The sequence below is a fragment of the Haliotis asinina genome, chromosome 15 (genome assembly GCF_037392515.1).
Source record: "Haliotis asinina isolate JCU_RB_2024 chromosome 15, JCU_Hal_asi_v2, whole genome shotgun sequence".
Classification (NCBI taxonomy): domain Eukaryota; kingdom Metazoa; phylum Mollusca; class Gastropoda; order Lepetellida; family Haliotidae; genus Haliotis; species Haliotis asinina.
In genome coordinates this window covers 575,731-594,750 of record NC_090294.1, presented here as the reverse complement: position 1 = coordinate 594,750, position 19,020 = coordinate 575,731, and the positions used below count along the sequence as shown (strand labels likewise).

The window sequence follows — 19,020 nt, the reverse complement described above, 5'->3', positions numbered from 1 at the left end:
TATACAAGTATTGTTGTAACCTCATAGCAAACGCTTCAAAGAGGAACAGACTGTATGTCTAGAATACCTATATGATAGAATGTATGAAACATTTATTACAAGTAAGCCAGTGTGATGAAAAGACGATCATTGTGCGAGGAGGTTGTGTTTGTAAATACATTGTCCTTCAGCATCCCATAATCCTGTGCTACCTGTGGAGGACATGTACAGGTCGCTTCAAGCATTTGTAAAGTATTCTCTACACATATTCAACAGCGATACAGGTTCGGGGGCTTGTCAACCAGGCTTGTGATCATCATGGCAGTTTCTTCATTCAAAGTGCGAATACATCTCTGCTTTGACACCTTCTTGCAGATTTAAGCAGCTAGACCAAGTTGTCGCCATGTTTGTTTGTTCCAGTGTATAATGGGTTAACCTTCGACTTTTCCCTTCTGGAATACATACATGGTCTACATTTTGTGTCTGGTTTCTAACTGGTTTGGTTGTTGGGTGACAATTCAACGTTTTGTTCAATATAATTTGTTTTGGTTGGTCGTGTTCTTGGGTGTTTTTGACACTTGTTGAAAGGAATTTTTAATTTTATTGTGTGCTACAAATTGTGTTGAAAGAGGAATTGTGACTTTGTAAAGGTGCTGAGCATTTAGATAGGGGTGTCTTTTGGCACGTCTGTGAGATGCTCGTAATTATGCTTACAAAAAAAAATAGCTGTTGAAATTGTGTTCATGTGCAGACACTTAAGATTGTTCTACTTCAGACAGGGTGTACTGACATGTTAAACAGGTAGTAACACTGACAGCTCAGTGTCATACAGTCTCCTTTATCATATGTATTCTGAAAACAAAGTTGGGGAATCTGTATTTATAGGTAGGAGTTTCTTCATATACAAGTTCAAGGAGTAATTGATCTGGGCAGCTCAGTAAAATGACACAAAGGAGCAGGAGAGACTCAAGATACATCAAGGGCTTCCTAACACATAGGAATGGTTGGGCCATGTAATAGCCCAAACAATGGCAATCTCTCTCAATTCTGATGATATAGATACCAAAATAACTTTACTTGTCAGGAAGACAATGCAAACTGGTCCAGAGACATGCCATCCTTACTGATGACAACCCAGTAGAAAGAAAATATATATATATATATATATATATATTCTTGATTAACCAATCAAAATACAGAACACATCTGGCTAGACCAGACACTACAATACTGAGAACAGTTGCCCTTTTGTTATCTGTAGCCAAACTTGGCACTGCTGACAAACTACCTCCCTTCCAGCTACCAGGAGGTTAAACCACTCTTAATTTCTTTGATTGCATTTTCACTCAGCTCTGGTAGTTTGGAATTTGTTGTGTTTTTTCAAAGATAATTGTGTTCTGTTGTTGAACGATGTAAGATAGTTGGAGATGCAGGCCTGGCAGACGTACGACAGACTTCAAGATCAGTGCTGATGCACACTGGCTCCTGTCTTTCTCATGATTTTAAAACTTTTGTAGGTGGACTGTGGAATGTTTGCCTTCTTTCCAAACCCCAATGTGTGAAATCACACTCAAATATAGGAACCTTGCATTGTACCCAAGTAAGCCATAATGTATCAAACCAAGCCTTACAGCCCAGATAAGCAGTTGCACTGCCCACTGGGCTGCTTACACCTTCACATGTTTCAAACAGGTCTTTCACAGACCACATCAGTGTTTTGCATACAGTGTTTATCGTGTCTGTCATTTTAAGATAAGATGGGTGTCAAGATTCACTACTTATAGAGCCAGCTGGTTTCAGACTGACCAGTTATCATGTGGGAACTACTATTATGCATGTTAATATCATCACAGGATTCTTCAAGAATGGCCATGATTTATTAACATAGTTTGACAAAACACTGATTTGTCCAAACAGATATCATCTAAGAATACCTTAATTTTCCCCTTGTCTGGAGTCCAGCTGTCGCTTGATTATCAGTTCAAGAAATCCAAACAGTTTATCTTCAACGTTTGTTGGATCACTTCCTTGGAGGAAGACATGTGCATCTGGCTTTCACTTCAGCTCTGCTGTTAGTGACTAAAGGCAATTGTCAGGTTAGCACTTTATAGTCATGCCGCAAATCTCCCTTAGTCAAAGTCAGCAAAGTATGCACAACCCAGGGGCTGACCTGACATATATGCTTCGATTTTTTGTACATAAGCAGAGTTAACAAACATGAGCTGAGTTAACAAACATGAGCAGAGTTAACGTACATCAGCTGAGGTAACATACATGAGCAGACTTAACAAACATGAGCAGAGTTAACGTACATCAGCTGAGCTAACGTACATGAGCAGAGTTAACATACATCAGCTGAGGTAACATACATGAACAGAGTTAACATACATGAGCAGAGTTAACATACATCAGCTGAGGTAACATACATGAACAGTTAACATACAAGAGCAGAGTTAACATACATCAGCTGAGGTAACATACATGAACAGAGTTAACATACATGAGCAGAGTTAACATACATCAGCTGAGTTAACAAACATGAGCAGAGTTAACAAACATGAGCAGAGTTAACGTACATCAGCTGAGGTAACGTACATAAGCAGAGTTAACGCACATCAGCTGAGTTAACATACATGAGCAGAGTTAACATACATCAGCTGAGGTAACAAACATGAGCAGAGTTAACGTACATCAGCTGAGTTAACATACATGAGCAGAGTTTACAAACATGAGCAGAGTTAACGTACATCAGCAGAGGTAACAAACATGAGCAGAGTTAACAAACATGAGCAGAGTTAACGTACATCAGCTGAGTGAACAAACATGAGCTGAGTTAACGTATATCAGCTGAGGTAACATACATGAGCAGAGTTAACGTACATCAGCTGAGGTAACAAACATGAGCAGAGTTAACGTACATCAGCTGAGGTAACAAACATGAGCAGAGTTAACGTACATCAGCTGAGGTAACAAACATGAGCAGAGTTAACGTACATCAGCTGAGGTAACAAACATGAGCAGAGTTAACGTACATCAGCTGCGGTAACAAACATGAGCAGAGTTAACAAACATGAGCAGAGTTAACGTACATCAGCTGAGTTAACATACATGAGCAGAGTTAACGTACATCAGCTGAGGTAACATACATGAGCAGAGTTAACAAACATGAGCAGAGTTAACGTACATCAGCTGAGTTAACATACATGAGCAGAGTTAACGTACATCAGCTGAGTTAACATACATGAGCAGACTTAACAAACATGAGCAGAGTTAACGTACATCAGCTGAGTTAACATACATGAGCAGAGTTAACATACATCAGCTGAGGTAACATACATGAACAGAGTTAACATACATGAGCAGAGTTAGCATACATCAGCTGAGGTAACATACATGAACAGAGTTAACATACATGAGCAGAGTTAACGTACATCAGCTGAGGTAACATACATGAGCAGAGTTAACAAACATGAGCAGAGTTAACGTACATCAGCTGAGGTAACATACATGAACAGAGTTAACAAACATGAGCAGAGTTAATGTACATCAGCTGAGGTAACATACATGAGCAGAGTTAACATAATTGAGCAGTGTTAACGTACATCAGCTGAGGTAACGTACATCAGCTGAGATAACATACATCAGCTGAGTTAACAAACATCAGCTGAGTTAACAAACATGAGCTGAGTTAACAAACATGAGCAGAGTTAACGTACATCAGCTGAGGTAACAAACATGAGCAGAGTTAACGTACATCAGCTGAGGTAACAAACATGAGCAGAGTTAACATACATCAGCTGAGGTAACAAACATGAGCAGAGTTAACGTACATCAGCTGAGGTAACATGCATGAGCAGAGTTAACGTACATCTGCTGAGGTAACAAACATGAGCAGAGTTAACGTACATCAGCTGAGGTAACAAACATGAGCAGAGTTAACGTACATCAGCTGAGGTAACAAACATGAGCAGAGTTAACATACATGAGCAGAGTTAACAAACATGAGCAGAGTTAACGTACATCAGCTGAGGTAACATACATGAGCAGAGTTAACAAACATGAGCAGAGTTAACGTACATCAGCTGAGGTAACAAACATGAGCAGAGTTAACAAACATGAGCAGAGTTAACGTACATCAGCTGAGTTAACATACATGAGCAGAGTTAACGTACATCAGCTGAGGTAACGTACATAAGCAGAGTTAACAAACATCAGCTGAGTTAACATACATGAGCAGAGTTAACGTACATCAGCTGAGGTAACGTACATCACCTGAGATAACATACATCAGCTGAGTTAACAAACATCAGCTGAGTTAACATACATGAGCAGAGTTAACATACATGAGCAGAGTTAACATACATCAGCAGAGGTAACGTACATGATCAGAGTTAACATACATGAGCAGAGTTAACAAACATGAGCAGAGTTAACATACATGAGCAGAGTTAACGTACATCAGCTGAGGTAACATACATGAGCAGAGTTAACATACATGAGCAGAGTTAACAAACATGAGCAGAGCTAACATACATGAGCAGAGTTAACAAACATGAGCAGAGATAACATACATCAGCTGAGATAACATACATCAGCTGAGATAACATACATAAGCTGAGTTAACAAACATGAGCAGAGTTGACATACATCAGTCGAGTTGATGTAAAGCCCAGTAACCCAGTAAAGAAACAACAGTCTTTGTTGTACGTGTGAAGGGTGAGTGAGTTTATGCTGCTTTTAAGAAGATTTTAGATAAATTACTGTGATACTATGTATGGGGTGTTCATGTGCTGGGAGTAGGCAGGCAAGACCTAATACTGATGTCTTGGAAACAGCAAACTTAAGGGCATGGCAATACAACTTGGGTATTAAAACTAAGAAGTCAAACCTGGATTTGGAAAAAAAATGAACAGTGGCTTAGACTTAGTATCATACAGGACTCACAAAATATATGCTGACTGTTGTGATTACAGAGGAGCCAAAAAGGTTCTCTAGTTGTTGTTAGGTAGTGTCAATTTTGCCTGCTTCTTTCAGGAAAGTACCAGGTATGCTGTGGTGTAAGCTGTTATTATCTGTTTTGACACAGCATCAGGAAATGTTGGCAGCATCTTGTCAGGTTCCGTATAATATCTGACTGGGACACACAGGGTCATCTTGCCAGGCCACTATAATGCTACAGTAATATTCGTACCAGTGTTTGAAGATGTATAGGGTTTCTTACTCTTCTCTGTCCCAAAATGTTAGTTGTTGTTTCAGGTTGTTTTGATAGGGATGTGATTCATGTTGTTTGGTAGTGTTGTGAGTCAGATAGTTTGGTAATGATCTGATTCATGTTGTTTGGTAGTGATGTGATCCATGTTGTCTGGTAGTGTTGTGAGTCAGATTGTTTGGTAGTGATGTGATCCATGTTGTTTGGTAGTGTTGTGAGATTGTTTGGTAGTGGTGTGAGTCAGATTGTTTGGTAGTGATGGTCCATGTTGTCTGGTAGTGTTGTGAGTCAGATTGTTTCGTAGTGATGTGATCCATGTTGTCTGGTAGTGTGAGTCAGATTGTTTGGTAGTGATGTGATCCATGTTGTTTGGTAGTGTTGTGAGTCAGATTGTTTGGTAGTGATGTGATCCATGTTGTTTGGTAGTGGTGTGAGTCAGATTGTTTGGTAGTGATGTAATCCATGTTGTTTGGTAGTGTTGTGAGATTGTTTGGTAGTGGTGTGAGTCAGATTGTTTGGTAGTGATGATCCATGTTGTCTGGTAGTGTTGTGAGTCAGATGTTTGGTAGTGATGTGATCCATGTTGTTTGGTAGTGTTATGAGTCAGATAGTTTGGTAGTGATGTGATCCACGTTGTTTGGTAGTGTTGTGAGTCAGATTGTTTGGTCGTGTTTGAGTCAGGTTGTTTGGTAGTGTTGTGAGTCAGATTGTTTGGTAGTGATGTGATCCATGTTGTTTGGTAGTGTTGTGAGTCAGATTGTTTGGTAGTTATGAGAGTCAGGATGTTTGCTTGTGAAGTGAGATGGTTTGAAACTGCTGCAAGCCAGATTATGTGGTAGCGTTAAGAGTCAGATTGTTTGGTAGTGATGTGTGTCAGGTTGTTTGGTAGTGATGTGATCCATGTTGTGTGGTAGTGATGTGATCCATGTTGTGTGGTAGTGTTGTGAGTCATAGTTTGGTCGTGTTTGAGTCAGGTTGTTTGGTAGTGTTATGAGTCATTGTTTGATAGTGATATGATCCACGTTGTTTGGTAGTGTTGTGAGTCAGATTGTTTGGTAGTGATGTGATCCATGTTGTGTGGTAGTGTTGTGAGTCATAGTTTGGTTGTGTTTGAGTCAGGTTGTTTGGTAGTGTTATGAGTCATTGTTTGATAGTGATGTGATCCACGTTGTTTGGTAGTGTTGTGAGTCAGATTGTTTGGTAGTGATGTGATCCATGTTGTCTGGTAGTGTTGTGAGTCAGATTGTTTGGTAGTGATGTGATCCATGTTGTTTGGTAGTGTTGTGAGTCAGATTGTTTGGTAGTGATGTGATCCATGTTGTTTGGTAGTGGTGTGAGTCAGATTGTTTGGTAGTGATGATCCATGTTGTCTGGTAGTGTTGTGAGTCAGGTTGTTTGGTAGTGATGTGATCCATGTTGTTTGGTAGTGTTATGAGTCAGATAGTTTGGTAGTGATGTGATCCACGTTGTTTGGTAGTGTTGTGAGTCAGATTGTTTGGTCGTGTTTGAGTCAGGTTGTTTGGTAGTGTTGTGAGTCAGATTGTTTGGTAGTGATGTGATCCATGTTGTTTGGTAGTGTTGTGAGTCAGATTGTTTGGTAGTTATGAGAGTCAGGATGTTTGCTTGTGAAGTGAGATGGTTTGAAACTGCTGCAAGCCAGATTATGTGGTAGTGTTAAGAGTCAGATTGTTTGGTAGTGATGTGTGTCAGGTTGTTTGGTAGTGATGTGATCCATGTTGTGTGGTAGTGATGTGATCCATGTTGTGTGGTAGTGTTGTGAGTCATAGTTTGGTCGTGTTTGAGTCAGGTTGTTTGGTAGTGTTATGAGTCATTGTTTGATAGTGATGTGATCCACGTTGTTTGGTAGTGTTGTGAGTCAGATTGTTTGGTAGTGATGTGATCCATGTTGTGTGGTAGTGTTGTGAGTCATAGTTTGGTCGTGTTTGAGTCAGGTTGTTTGGTAGTGTTATGAGTCATTGTTTGATAGTGATGGATCCACGTTGTTTGGTAGTGTTGTGAGTCAGATTGTTTGGTAGTGATGTGATCCATGTTGTGTGGTAGTGTTGTGAGTTATAGTTTGGTCGTGTTTGAGTCAGGTTGTTTGGTAGTGTTATGAGTCAGATTGTTTGATAGTGATGTGATCCATGTTGTTTGATAGTGGTGTGAGTCAGTTTGGTGGTGATGTGATCCATGTTGTTTGGCAGTGTTGTGAGTCAGATTGTTTGGTAGTGGTGTGATCCACTTTGTTTGGTAGTGTTGTGAGTCAGATTGTTTGGTCGTGTTTGAGTCAGGTTGTTTGGTGGTGATGTGATCCACGTTGTTTGGTAGTGATGTAAGTCAGATATTTGGTAGCATTGTGAATCAGGTTGAATTTTAGGGATGTTATTCCATTATTCTAGTGTAGTGGTACAAGCTCTTTTCTTTCTTATCAGCAAATATAGCAGAACAATGTCTGTTTTCCAACACACTTTATGATGACATCCACTATGCAAACAGTCTTTAAGGTAGGAACCTAAGGAAAAAGTGTTTTTAGACGGTAAATTCCAGAACAAACCTTGGACCCCAATCAACAAACTATTGAACATTGAAACATACACACACAAGAATGCACAGAAAAGGCATTCACACAAACAAAATATCATATGGTCATCATCTAATGAGATGCTATTGTCCTGTAGCAAGAGTAGATTCATTGTGGCCTGTCTCCAACATAATGTAATTGTGATAGAGTTGTACAGACAACCTACTGCCTTTGCTGCTCTGCTGTTCCTTCAAGATACTGACAGGGAGATAGCACTGAGTGGATTTTACACTCTGACACATGTCCTGCCCTGGCCATCAGTAAATGCCCTGGTGTTGCTGTTACTATGGGCAAATTGGCATAATATGGGGTTCATATTCCACCTGTTGAAGTGTCGGCGCCTAGAGAGGAAGATCCGGCTTCTACTGGGGAGATCAGTAGAAGGTCTTTGCCAGGAGTTGATGTTATCTCCTGTTTTTCACCGATAGTATCTGTCAGCTTGATCTCTCACAAGAAAAAGTATGGCTTTCTCTGCAGATGAGCTCCAATTTGTTGTAAAGTCATTCAGTGAGCCGTTGCCTCTTTGTGAGAACAGCTCCTATGTATCTTACTGTAGCAGTCCAATGCCTGACAATCTTGGTGCTTACACAGAACCTGAGCACCAGTGACTCCTGGCAGTGATATGTTTTCTTTTATATGCTAAGCATTGTGGACAAGACAGAATACGTCATCAAGTCTTCTACCTGAATGTTCACTAATATAGTTCGTCCAGTTCAGTGAATCGAGTCTAAATTGACAATTGAGTACTTATTCCTTGTAAGTACCAGGCAAATATTTATAGAAATTCTGTTCATGCACACAGTAATCAGAGTCTTTGTCTTACAGAGATGAGTATTTGTTGATGTCAGTAGCTAGGGCTACAGGTTCGTGGCTGTCATGATGTGTGTGAGCTATGGCTTCAAACATCACTCACCTCCAAGTCCACACAAGAACCAGTGATGCTTTACTAAGGGTCGTCCCATGGGTCATGCTAATCTGTCGCCTTATCAGGGATTATTCAATATCATATGAGAATAGGACTTCTTGCTATAGATATTTCAGCGAGATAACCATTCAGTTTGTCAACAGAAAAATTAACATTATCAAGAGCTCAAAGGGTCATTGATCAGTGTATCAGAAACATGTCAGTGTCATTTAGGTGCACATGTAGGCATGTATATATATATATTTGTTAGTTCCTATACATATATTTGTTGCATCTATACAACAGCAGCGAGTGAAACCATTTCAGGTGTTTCTCTGTGAGTATTACTAGATCTTATTCACTAAATTTGATTAACTATATTATTTTTCAATATTTAGACATTTCTTGTAGTTATGAGTTCTTTTCCACAAAAATATGCAATGAATGACTTTTTCTTTTTAACATCACAATCATTGGGATCTGTAGCAAGATACAGCCTCATCCTCAAGACTATTCTTGTAAAATCTACCATGACACATGAGTATGTTTTACTGACCCCTTCATTCGTATCTCACTGAATTTTATCAACTCTTATTCAAAGGATTTTTTTATGATCAAAGAAAGAAGCATTCTGTTTCACTAAATCCTTCACAAACAGAATTGTCTTCACCAGGAATATGCATTTTGTTGTGCCAAGTTTTCTAACCAACGATGCAATCAATTTTTTATATTTAAGTGTATGCATATATGCCCTGGCTAGCATGAACGATTTAGTTTCCTGACTTGAAATGCTATGTAGATCAGGTGAAATGACAACCAATATAAACCTGAGAGACAGGGTAACAACAGCACATCAGCACTGTTTGACCTCCTCTTGATTTCTTGATTCAGAGAAAAACTCGTGTTGTGAGCACTAGATACAATCTCTTCACATTTTATGAATGGCTGCCACTTGAGGCTCATCTAATACAGTCTCAATATCATACTGTTAGAAAGAAGGTTTACACAGTTGTCAGGAACATGTCATATTGTATTTATCACTTGATTTGGCATGATTAAAAGTAACTGATATTTGGATTGTAGTGTTTATACATTGCCTACTTCACAGAGCACACTTAATGCCATTCTATTCTGGTCCCATGGAATTATTCCAGGTATTTTTTACTGTACCTATTTAGAAATTTGCTATGAAGTTATTTTTGTCCTATTCGTGTTTTTCTTTGATCTTCTGCTCTGTCATGAAAAATACATACCACTCAAGTTTTGATAGGGATTATTTTGAAAGAACAAGATAAGATCATTTTCTGCACACGTGCATTTTCTTTTTAAATCTTCTCAAAACATTGTAATGAGTTTATACAGATATGTATTCATTAACTCCATATGTTAAGCACCACCTCAGTTAGCTAAACAAAAAACAACTGTTCTCCTCATCACAGTTAGATGGACAAGAGAAAAGTCAATTGTTCCCCTTGCCACAGTTAGATGACAAGAGAAAAGTCAACTGTTCCCCTCGCCACAGTCAGATGGACAAGAGAAAAGTCAAGTTTTCTCTTCACCACAGTCAGATGGACAAGAGAAAGTCAACTGTTCCCCTCGCCACAGATAGATAAGTCAACTGTTCCCCTTGCCACAGTCAGATGGACAAGAGAAAAGTCAACTGTTCCCCTCACCACAGTCAGATGGACAAGAGAAAAGTCAACTGTTCCCCTCATCACAGTTAGATGGACAAGAGAAAAGTCAATTGTTCCCCTCGCCACAGTCAGATGGACAAGAGAAAAGTCAACTGTTCCCCACACCACAGATAGATATGTCAACTGTTCCCCTTGCCACAGTTAGATGGGCAAGCGACAGGTCAAGTTTTCTCCTCACCTCAGTTCGATAGACAAAGGACTAGTCAGCTGTTATACTAATGCCCCACAATATAATATACTGAAAGGCAAAAGAAACGTCGTAGTTTTCAGTTCATGAAATTTTTATCAATGACATAGTTAGATCAACTGTTTTTCACTTGATAATATCAACCAACATTTATGAAACATTATTTAAAGTGAAAAAGATAAAGTTTTGCCCGAAAACATTTTTCTTGAAAATTTGATTACTTTTCACTGTTTTTGGACAAGGATCACTTCACCCAAACTCAACATTGAAAGCACAATGCACGTGCATCTCATGGGCATCCAGGGTATAAATTGCCACCCTGACTGCTCGCACATCAGTCGTTTCCTGACTACAGCAGCTATGCCACGGTTAACAAGAGATCAACATCAACAGGCAATGGGATGTCTTCATACTGGACAACGCGCTTCTGTCATCGCCATTGATTTCAACTGTTCTGTTAGAACGATTGAACATCTCAGGGAGCGACTCCACGCCACTAACAGCACAGATGACCGTCCATGTAGTGATCGTCCCCGGGTAACCACACAACGCCAAGACCGTCAAATCGTCCGTCAACACGTGCAAGATCGCTTCAGTAGGGCAACAGACACAGCTCTAGGCACCATCGGCATCCATCAAAGAGTGATCAGCGACCGTACAGTTCGGCTACGCCTTGAAGCCAGCCATCTGTTTTGTAGACGTCCTGCTCATGGTCCAGTTCTTACACAATGTCACCGACGTGAACGTCAAAACTGGGCACAACTGCGTCAACACTGGTATCAGAGATGTTGGAGAAGAGTGATCTTCTTGGATGAAAGTCGATATTGTGTGTCCGTAGCCGATGGGAGGACTAGGGTTTGGCGTCGTAGGGGAGAATGCTTCCAAGATGCTTATGTGATGGAGAGAAACACTCGGGATGGTCCGAGCATCATGGTATGGGGTGGAATCAGGCTTAAACAGAAACTTGGGCCTGTAATCTTCCAGAACCTTGGTCCAGGATGAGGGAATGGTGTGACAGCTGCCCGGTACATTGATCACGTCCTTAGACCCCACGTTGCGCCATTTTGCACGGCATCGGAACCATGTTTTCCAGCAGGACAATGCACGTGCACATACCGCCAGACTCACCAGGGCATTCTTGGATCAACACAATGTGGAAACCATGCCATGGCCAGCCCTGAGCCCAGATGTGAACCCTATTGAGCATTTGTGGGATGAGATCCAAAGACGCCTCAATGACGTCAGACCACGGCCGACAACTGGAGACCAACTACGGGCAGCATTCCTGAGAGTGTGGGCACAAATTTCTATGGCCTTTGTGAATTGGCTCGTACACTCCGTTGTCAAAAGGTGCGCTGCAGTTGTCACTGCCAACGGTGGTCACACACGGTATTGACTCTCGCTCCCTTTAGTGACATCATCGATGATTACGATGTTTCAAGTAACCAGAAATGCAATATTAAACTATTGATTATCCAATAAGAGTTTGTTGTCTTTTCATTGTAGCCTTGGTCCTCATAAATATGCTGTGTAAAATTACACCAGTTAGTACCACGTTTACAAATGACATTTCTTTTGCCTTTCAGTGTATATTATATAATGTTTATAGTAACAAATATACCCATTTAGATTGAAAAGGAGCCCTAGACTTGCTTCATGTAGGGCAGGGAGGGCTAGTTGGAAGGGAAAATGTGGTTCAGGAACTGTAGGACAGATTGTTCTCCTCAGTCTCAGTTAAATGCCAGACCTCAGTAATCACCAGAGACAGGCGTACACAGCAGTGGAGGAGTGGTGATGCCTTTGCCATGATGCAGTGTGGCAGTAAAGGCAGAACCTTCTTTCTATGCCAGCAATAGTGGCAGCAGTGGATCTAACAGATTAAATTATTATTAACTGCATTCCATGAAAACTCCATGGTGGAGATATGAAGGAAATTCAGTAAGGCATTCATTATTCCCTTGGGTGGGATGACTGCACACCACACCTTACTTCAGAATTCTTTGAATTTAAAAAATGTATATGAGTATTTTATCTTGAGTGAACTTGGGAGGTATATTGTAAAGTCTGATGGTATGGGATGACTGCGTAGGTACTGTCTGGTACAGCGGGATGACTGCGTAGGTACTGTCTGGTACAGCGGGATGACTACGTAGGTACTGTCTGGTACAGTGGGATGACTACGTAGGTACTGTCTGGTACAACGGGATGACTGCGTAGGTACTGTCTGGTACAGCGGGATGACTGCGTAGGTACTGTCTGGTACAACAGGATGACTGCGTAGGTACTGTCTGGTACAACAGGATGACTACGTAGGTACTGTCTGGTACAGCGGGATGACTACGTGGGTATTGTCTGGTACAACAGGATGACTGCGTAGGTACTGTCTGGTACAACAGGATGACTACGTAGGTACTGTCTGGTACAGCAGGATGACTACGTGGGTACTGTCTGGTACAGCGGGATGACTACGTGGGTACTGTCTGGTACAGCGGGATGACTACGTGGGTACTGTCTGGTACAACAGGATGACTGCATAGGTACTGTCTGGATTAAAAGAGTAAATGCAGAACCATTTGTGTGAAAGAAAGTGTTTGTGTCTGAGTGTGTGTGAGAAACAGACTGGTGGACTTCATCAGTGTTGGCATTTGTCATTGAGAACAATAATACAAGACAGTGAACTTACAAAGCATAATGTACTCTCTGGTTACAGTTACTGTTATTCAACAGTCGTTCGTATTGCAGTGAGCCTGTTCGACAAACAGATAGTGGATGGAACAATGGCTACTGTTGTGTCTCCCTCCCTCTCTCCCATATCAAACTGATATACTGTCATATAACTTCCCAAAGGGTAAACCCAACCTAACCCAACCCAACCCAACCCAACCCAACTCACTCACTCACTCACTCACTCACTCACTCACTCACTCACTCACTCTCCATACTTTTCCATTATATTACTATTCCAGGAGCCTAGTCTCATGCAGCCAAGGAAGCATAATATCAGGGTTCATTTCTGTTATATGGTCATGAAGATTCATAGCAAAATACCAGGGCTAAATGTGTGCATGTCTGTTTCAGGCCTAGATGAAGACAGCCAATGGCGTGGTGGAGTGAGTGCCAAGGGGGAGGGGGGCGCAGTACGCCCCACATCTCACTCCCTGGGGTGGTTCTTCTCCTGCTAGGAACTGCTGGACTTATCTTGCAACTTGTCAGTGCAGGTAAGTGTTGCATACCTGGAAGCTCTATGGGCAGAATAGCTGTTCCAGAGTAAATATGAATGTATTGACCTCCTAAGAGGCAGACGTTAGTCCCCAGGTTCATGGCAAATGTCACATGAAATTCCTGTTCCTGAGGTACTAAAGTAATAGTATAGAGGTGACGTCATCCACTCATCACAGAATCAGTACAGAGGTGACGCCATCCACTCATCACAGAATCAGTATAGAGGTGACGTCATCCACTCATCACACAATCAGTGAAGATTGGTGACATCATCCACTGTTTGATTTCATACCCAGACAAGGAATATGAAGAATTCTATGGTATTTAATTGCTGTCACTGAAAGACCTTTGCATTAGGGCTGCGTTATTCCTGGAGCAATCAAATGGTGGATATAGCTATTGTGTGTTGGATTTGCTGAGTCATGCTGTCTTTGATCTGTGTTATTTAGGCCTGTTGTACAGAACCTGAAGCAAATTTATCCAAGAAAGCCCATGCAAGTCTAGAAAATGTGTCAAGTCCATATTCACGTAGCTTCTGAAAATGAAGAAAGTCTCAGGGCTCCATTTCATTATATTATTTTTTTGTTACTATGAACTTTTTTCAGTAAAACATGTTCATTTCCGAGACCAGTTGTTAGTCTATGGATTGGCCTTCACCATCACATGCTTGTCATGCTCCCCATTAGTGCATGGTATATCTCAGGTGTGTAGGTCAATGCTTTTGTTATCAGTCACTGGATTGCTGGCTTGTCGTGCTCCCCATTAGTGCATGGTATATCTCAGGTGTGTAGGTCAATGCTTTTGTTATCAGTCACTGGATTGCTGGCTTGTCGTGCTCCCCATTAGTGCATGGTATATCTCAGGTGTGTAGGTCAATGCTTTTGTTATCAGTCACTGGATTGCTGGCTTGTCATGCTCCCCATTAGTGCATGGTATATCTCAGGTGTGTAGGTCAATGCTTTTGTTATCAGTCACTGGATTGCTGGCTTGTCATGCTCCCCATTAGTGCATGGTATATCTCAGGTGTGTAGGTCAATGCTTTTGTTATCAGTCACTGGATTGCTGGCTTGTCGTGCTCCCCATTAGTGCATGGTATATCTCAGGTGTGTAGGTCAATGCTTTTGTTATCAGTCACTGGATTGCTGGCTTGTCATGCTCCCCATTAGTGCATGGTATATCTCAGGTGTGTAGGTCAATGCTGATGTGGTGGCTGAGCGGGCTAGGCGACTGACTTTGTATGCTGGCAATTAGGTGCCTGACTCTGAGGGTGCGGGTTAGAATCCCGGATGGGACTCAACCAACAAAGTACTAGAATTTGTACTTTACTAAGAAAGTGAAATCCCTAATATGACATATGTTGCATTTGACCACTTTATAAATGGCATTGTGTAATCGTTGTCTCTACAGTTTAGTTCACTTCTGTGATGGGTTGTCCCTACAGTTTAGTTCACTTCTGTGACAGACTGTCCCTACAGTTTAGTTCACCTCTGTGACAGACTGTCCCTACAGTTTAGTTCACCTCTGTGACAGATTGTCCCTACAGTTTAGTTCACTTCTGTGACAGACTGTCCCTCCAGTTTAGTTCACCTCTGTGACAGACTGTCCCTACAGTTTAGATCATCTCTGTGACAGATTGTCCCTACAGTTTAGATCATCTCTGTGACAGGCTGTCCCCTTAGTCTACTTCGCTTCTGTGACAAGCCACCATGGAATCAGTGTGATGATACCTTGAGGCTTTCCTGCCATAGTCCTTCAGTAATGATGTTAAGATTCATTCAGCCTCCTTTCAACAGAGGGCCTTCTGCACAGTACCTGCAGGCCTCCAGCTGACAAGAATGGGCCAGAATTCTACAGCAGTGGTATAACACATTTAACCTTTCTTACAAGTCTAAGCCATGCAGAATCTGCTTGTAGGCTAGGGTACAACATGAAAGATAAAACTACTTTAATGATGACAGCCTCAGTCGGCATAGAAATGGAATAGAGTTCTAAGCCCTTTGGAGAGAATGGTAACGAAAGACTAGAAGAGGTTTGGAAAGTCCAACTGTTGGTGCTGACATTTCCCGCAGCCCCTGAAGCTGGTAGCAAGAGGTGGTCGTGACTTCTTCCTCAGCGATTAATTGACTCCCTTCAAGTATATTAGGGTTTTATTTGCATGTGAACACAAATCACCTGCAGTACCGTCTTGTGACTAAGGAAGCATGAAAGTAGTCAGCTAGTCTTCAATAGGTTCTCACAGCAAGCTTGTCAGGCCTCCATGTTGGATTACGGCAAAAACACGTAGCACCTGTCAATGTTGAACAAAGTAGTGAGTAGGGAACCTTGCTACAGATGGCAATATCATCCCTCCAAAATCCTAGACTGCTGACACTTGCCAAATGAGCTAAATTAGCTCCTGTGCTGATCTGGTGTGAAACAAATTGCCAGGTATTTCCGTAGTGGTTGTAATATTGTCAGTGAACAGGTTTCACAGACATTGTTTTGGAGCTCTCAAAAACAAACATCGCAATCTTCCACTTAAACATCAGCCATAAAATATTTACAACAGACTTTTAAGAAGGTGGCTCTGTTGTGTTTTTGAAGAGACAAAAAGTTTATTTAAAAGCAGTTCTTTTACCTGAACAATTGTTTTGATTTATGCAGAATTAATGACAAAAGAGTGAATATGTTTATGTTGTCTTGCCAACCATCAGTACGTGATGTTTTGCATAGAGGACAACTTCTCATCCATAACAGACTGGAGTGTGTAGTATTTTTACTCTTACAATAAGTGTTCCCAAAACGATGTTTTATTGCTTTTGCACCTGCTTGTTGAATTTGAAAGTTTGTCAAACTTCAGAGTTATACATTTTCCAGTTTTGAAACAGATTGACAAGCAGTAGTCCCTGTACGTCTGAAGCAGGAATTTGAGACACTGTAGGTGCATGTATGAAACATGGAGAAAGCTTAGGGCTCGCCATATTATCAATGTGTCGTTTCAGCAACTTGCTGTCACTGACAATCTGCCTTATTTTCATTTTCTGTGTTTTTCTGAGAAGACCATCTAAATTTCAAATAAAAGTGATAAAAGTTTTTCCCTTATCTTAAAGAAAGATATTTTATTTGAGTAGAAAAAATGCTCTCCTTTTGCATACCTTTGGGAGTTAGGTGGCCCAGTGGTTATGTCCCAGCCAGCTTCAAGTAAGTCTAGGTTTAAACTGTTGTAAAGCCTCATTGACCTCCATATCTGCCTCTTTTTGACATGGGTTCCTCATGGGGAGAAGGAAGGTTATATGGTGCAAAGAGCTTGAAGAAAGAGAACATCATAGGTTATGCTAACATCAAAAACTCACAGATAGGTGTTGGAAGTTCCCAAGCCTGAAGTGTTACATCAAAGATGAAAAACTACCTAGGCCATTTTGTCTCAATCATCCACATGACAGCATCTCGAGGATCTACTTGGGTGGTTTAGGAAGGTTTCCTACATCAGGAGGTTCTGTTTAGATGTGTAAAAAAATAAGAAATGTTCATTAAGAGGTATATTAGCTAAAGCCAGTGCAGTTGATATGTAATAAATGATTCTAAGGTGTAGGTAATAAGGAAGAGAATTGCACTGACTCAACAGTTGTGGCCATTTGGTTTTGTTGTCTGCTCTGTTTGGAGGCTGTAAGGCAGATTTGTTCCAGTGGTTCAAATGTTCTGGTTTTGTTTTAATTTTGATGGCAAGAAAGGTAGGATAATTTATGAATGACAGCTTCTTTCATATGCAATGATACTCACAACTTCTCTCATATGTAATGATGCAACATTTCAGCATGGAGTCTTGCTTGACAATGCTCTAAGATTTCCTGTGATAGTGTCTCCATAGTGTATACCACATGGAGCATGGCTGCATAGCCATTGATCTTCTCTATCAGAATTATGCAATGACTTTTCATCAGAGATGTGGTTAGACTATAAAAGACCATGATCCTTAGCAATGTGTACTGGTGTGCTGCGCCACAGTTTGCTGATCTCACTTACTCTCGTAACCACTCACGCAGTGTGATGAGTGACACCTGTCACAAAAGACTTTTGTGAATCTGTTGTGACTGTTTCACTGGAAAGCAGCATACATCATAGATTTTAATTTTTTAGTGTTTGTGAAATGTCAGAATTCACCTGATTGTAGTGCATTTACATGAGGTGTCACAGGTTACTCAAGACAATGTAATTGTGTCAGAATGTATGTGACAAAATTGAATGAAACTATTTTGTAAGTTTGACTTTTTCAAGTTACTAGAAGAACAGAAGGTAAGGATTGCTGATTAAAGTCCTCCATTCCACAGACAGCTTCTGTTACAGCATGGGCCTGTATTTTTGCGACCTCCAACATCAATGTGTTAATATACAGTAAGAGTGGCTGTTGAAGATCGGCTGGGCACAGTGTGGCTAGTTTGTATCTTTCATCAGCTGCTCGGTATTTGTCCTTTTGACAAAACTTTTACCTTAATCTATGAAAGATAACATGTAGATGACATCCAACTGGGGCAAGATGGCTGACAGGTAACTACTTTGTCAGCATTGGACGATATATCTTAAATTACCTCCCTTTCATAAACCATGGCATAAAGTTATGGGTACTCCAAACACCCAGAGCAAGGAAGCTGGCCAGGTCACATATCCTACTCTGCCTTCAGGTTTCTAGTCTCACAGCACACAGTGCAGCCATTCTTGACAGTTTCACCTTCACAATCAGTCAGTCATAAAAACACCCTGTCTGAGGACCTAATTGGTTTTTTCAAGAAGGGATTAAATATCATCAGTGTACAACTGCCCCCTAAGGAGTGGGTTGAGTGGGTTAGAGAGGCTGTACAGGACAACATTAAATCGATAGGGGATTCTTCACTGCCTACTGTGTCCACCATGATCACCAAGTAGTTAGCTTAGCTCTGCTGGAAGCACACATAAATTTTCCATTATGGTGTATTAGACAGTTTATTAAAAACCTGTCTGATTTGGGAGTCAGGCAGGGAGGATCTGTTGGTGAGCTGTTCGGTGGTGGCCTGATCGTTACTGTTAATTTGAGGAAGAATTAGTCATGAACAAGCTATAAAGTACTGATGGGCAATAGAAGGACGGTAATCACCCACACTTATCTGCCAACAGGTATTAACAGGTTTTCCAGCTCATCTTCTTCACTGAATATCCTTTCATCACATTGGCTGCATCATTAGCATCAATTGATTATAGGTTGTTTTGATCTATCAGTCAAAGATTAAGCAC

The 19,020-nt window shown here is 41.0% G+C and overlaps 1 protein-coding gene across 1 annotated transcript in view; it reads left to right on the top strand.

Annotated features, from left to right (window-relative positions):
- The window catches only part of LOC137265929 (uncharacterized), a 99,415-nt gene that overhangs the window by 63,119 nt on the left and 17,276 nt on the right, over positions 1–19,020 (top strand). Inside the window, exon 3 of the mRNA XM_067801407.1 lies at positions 13,633–13,772. Coding sequence (XP_067657508.1) covers positions 13,652–13,772 — 121 coding nt within the window. The 5' untranslated portion in view covers positions 13,633–13,651. The remainder of the gene's footprint in view (positions 1–13,632; positions 13,773–19,020) is intronic.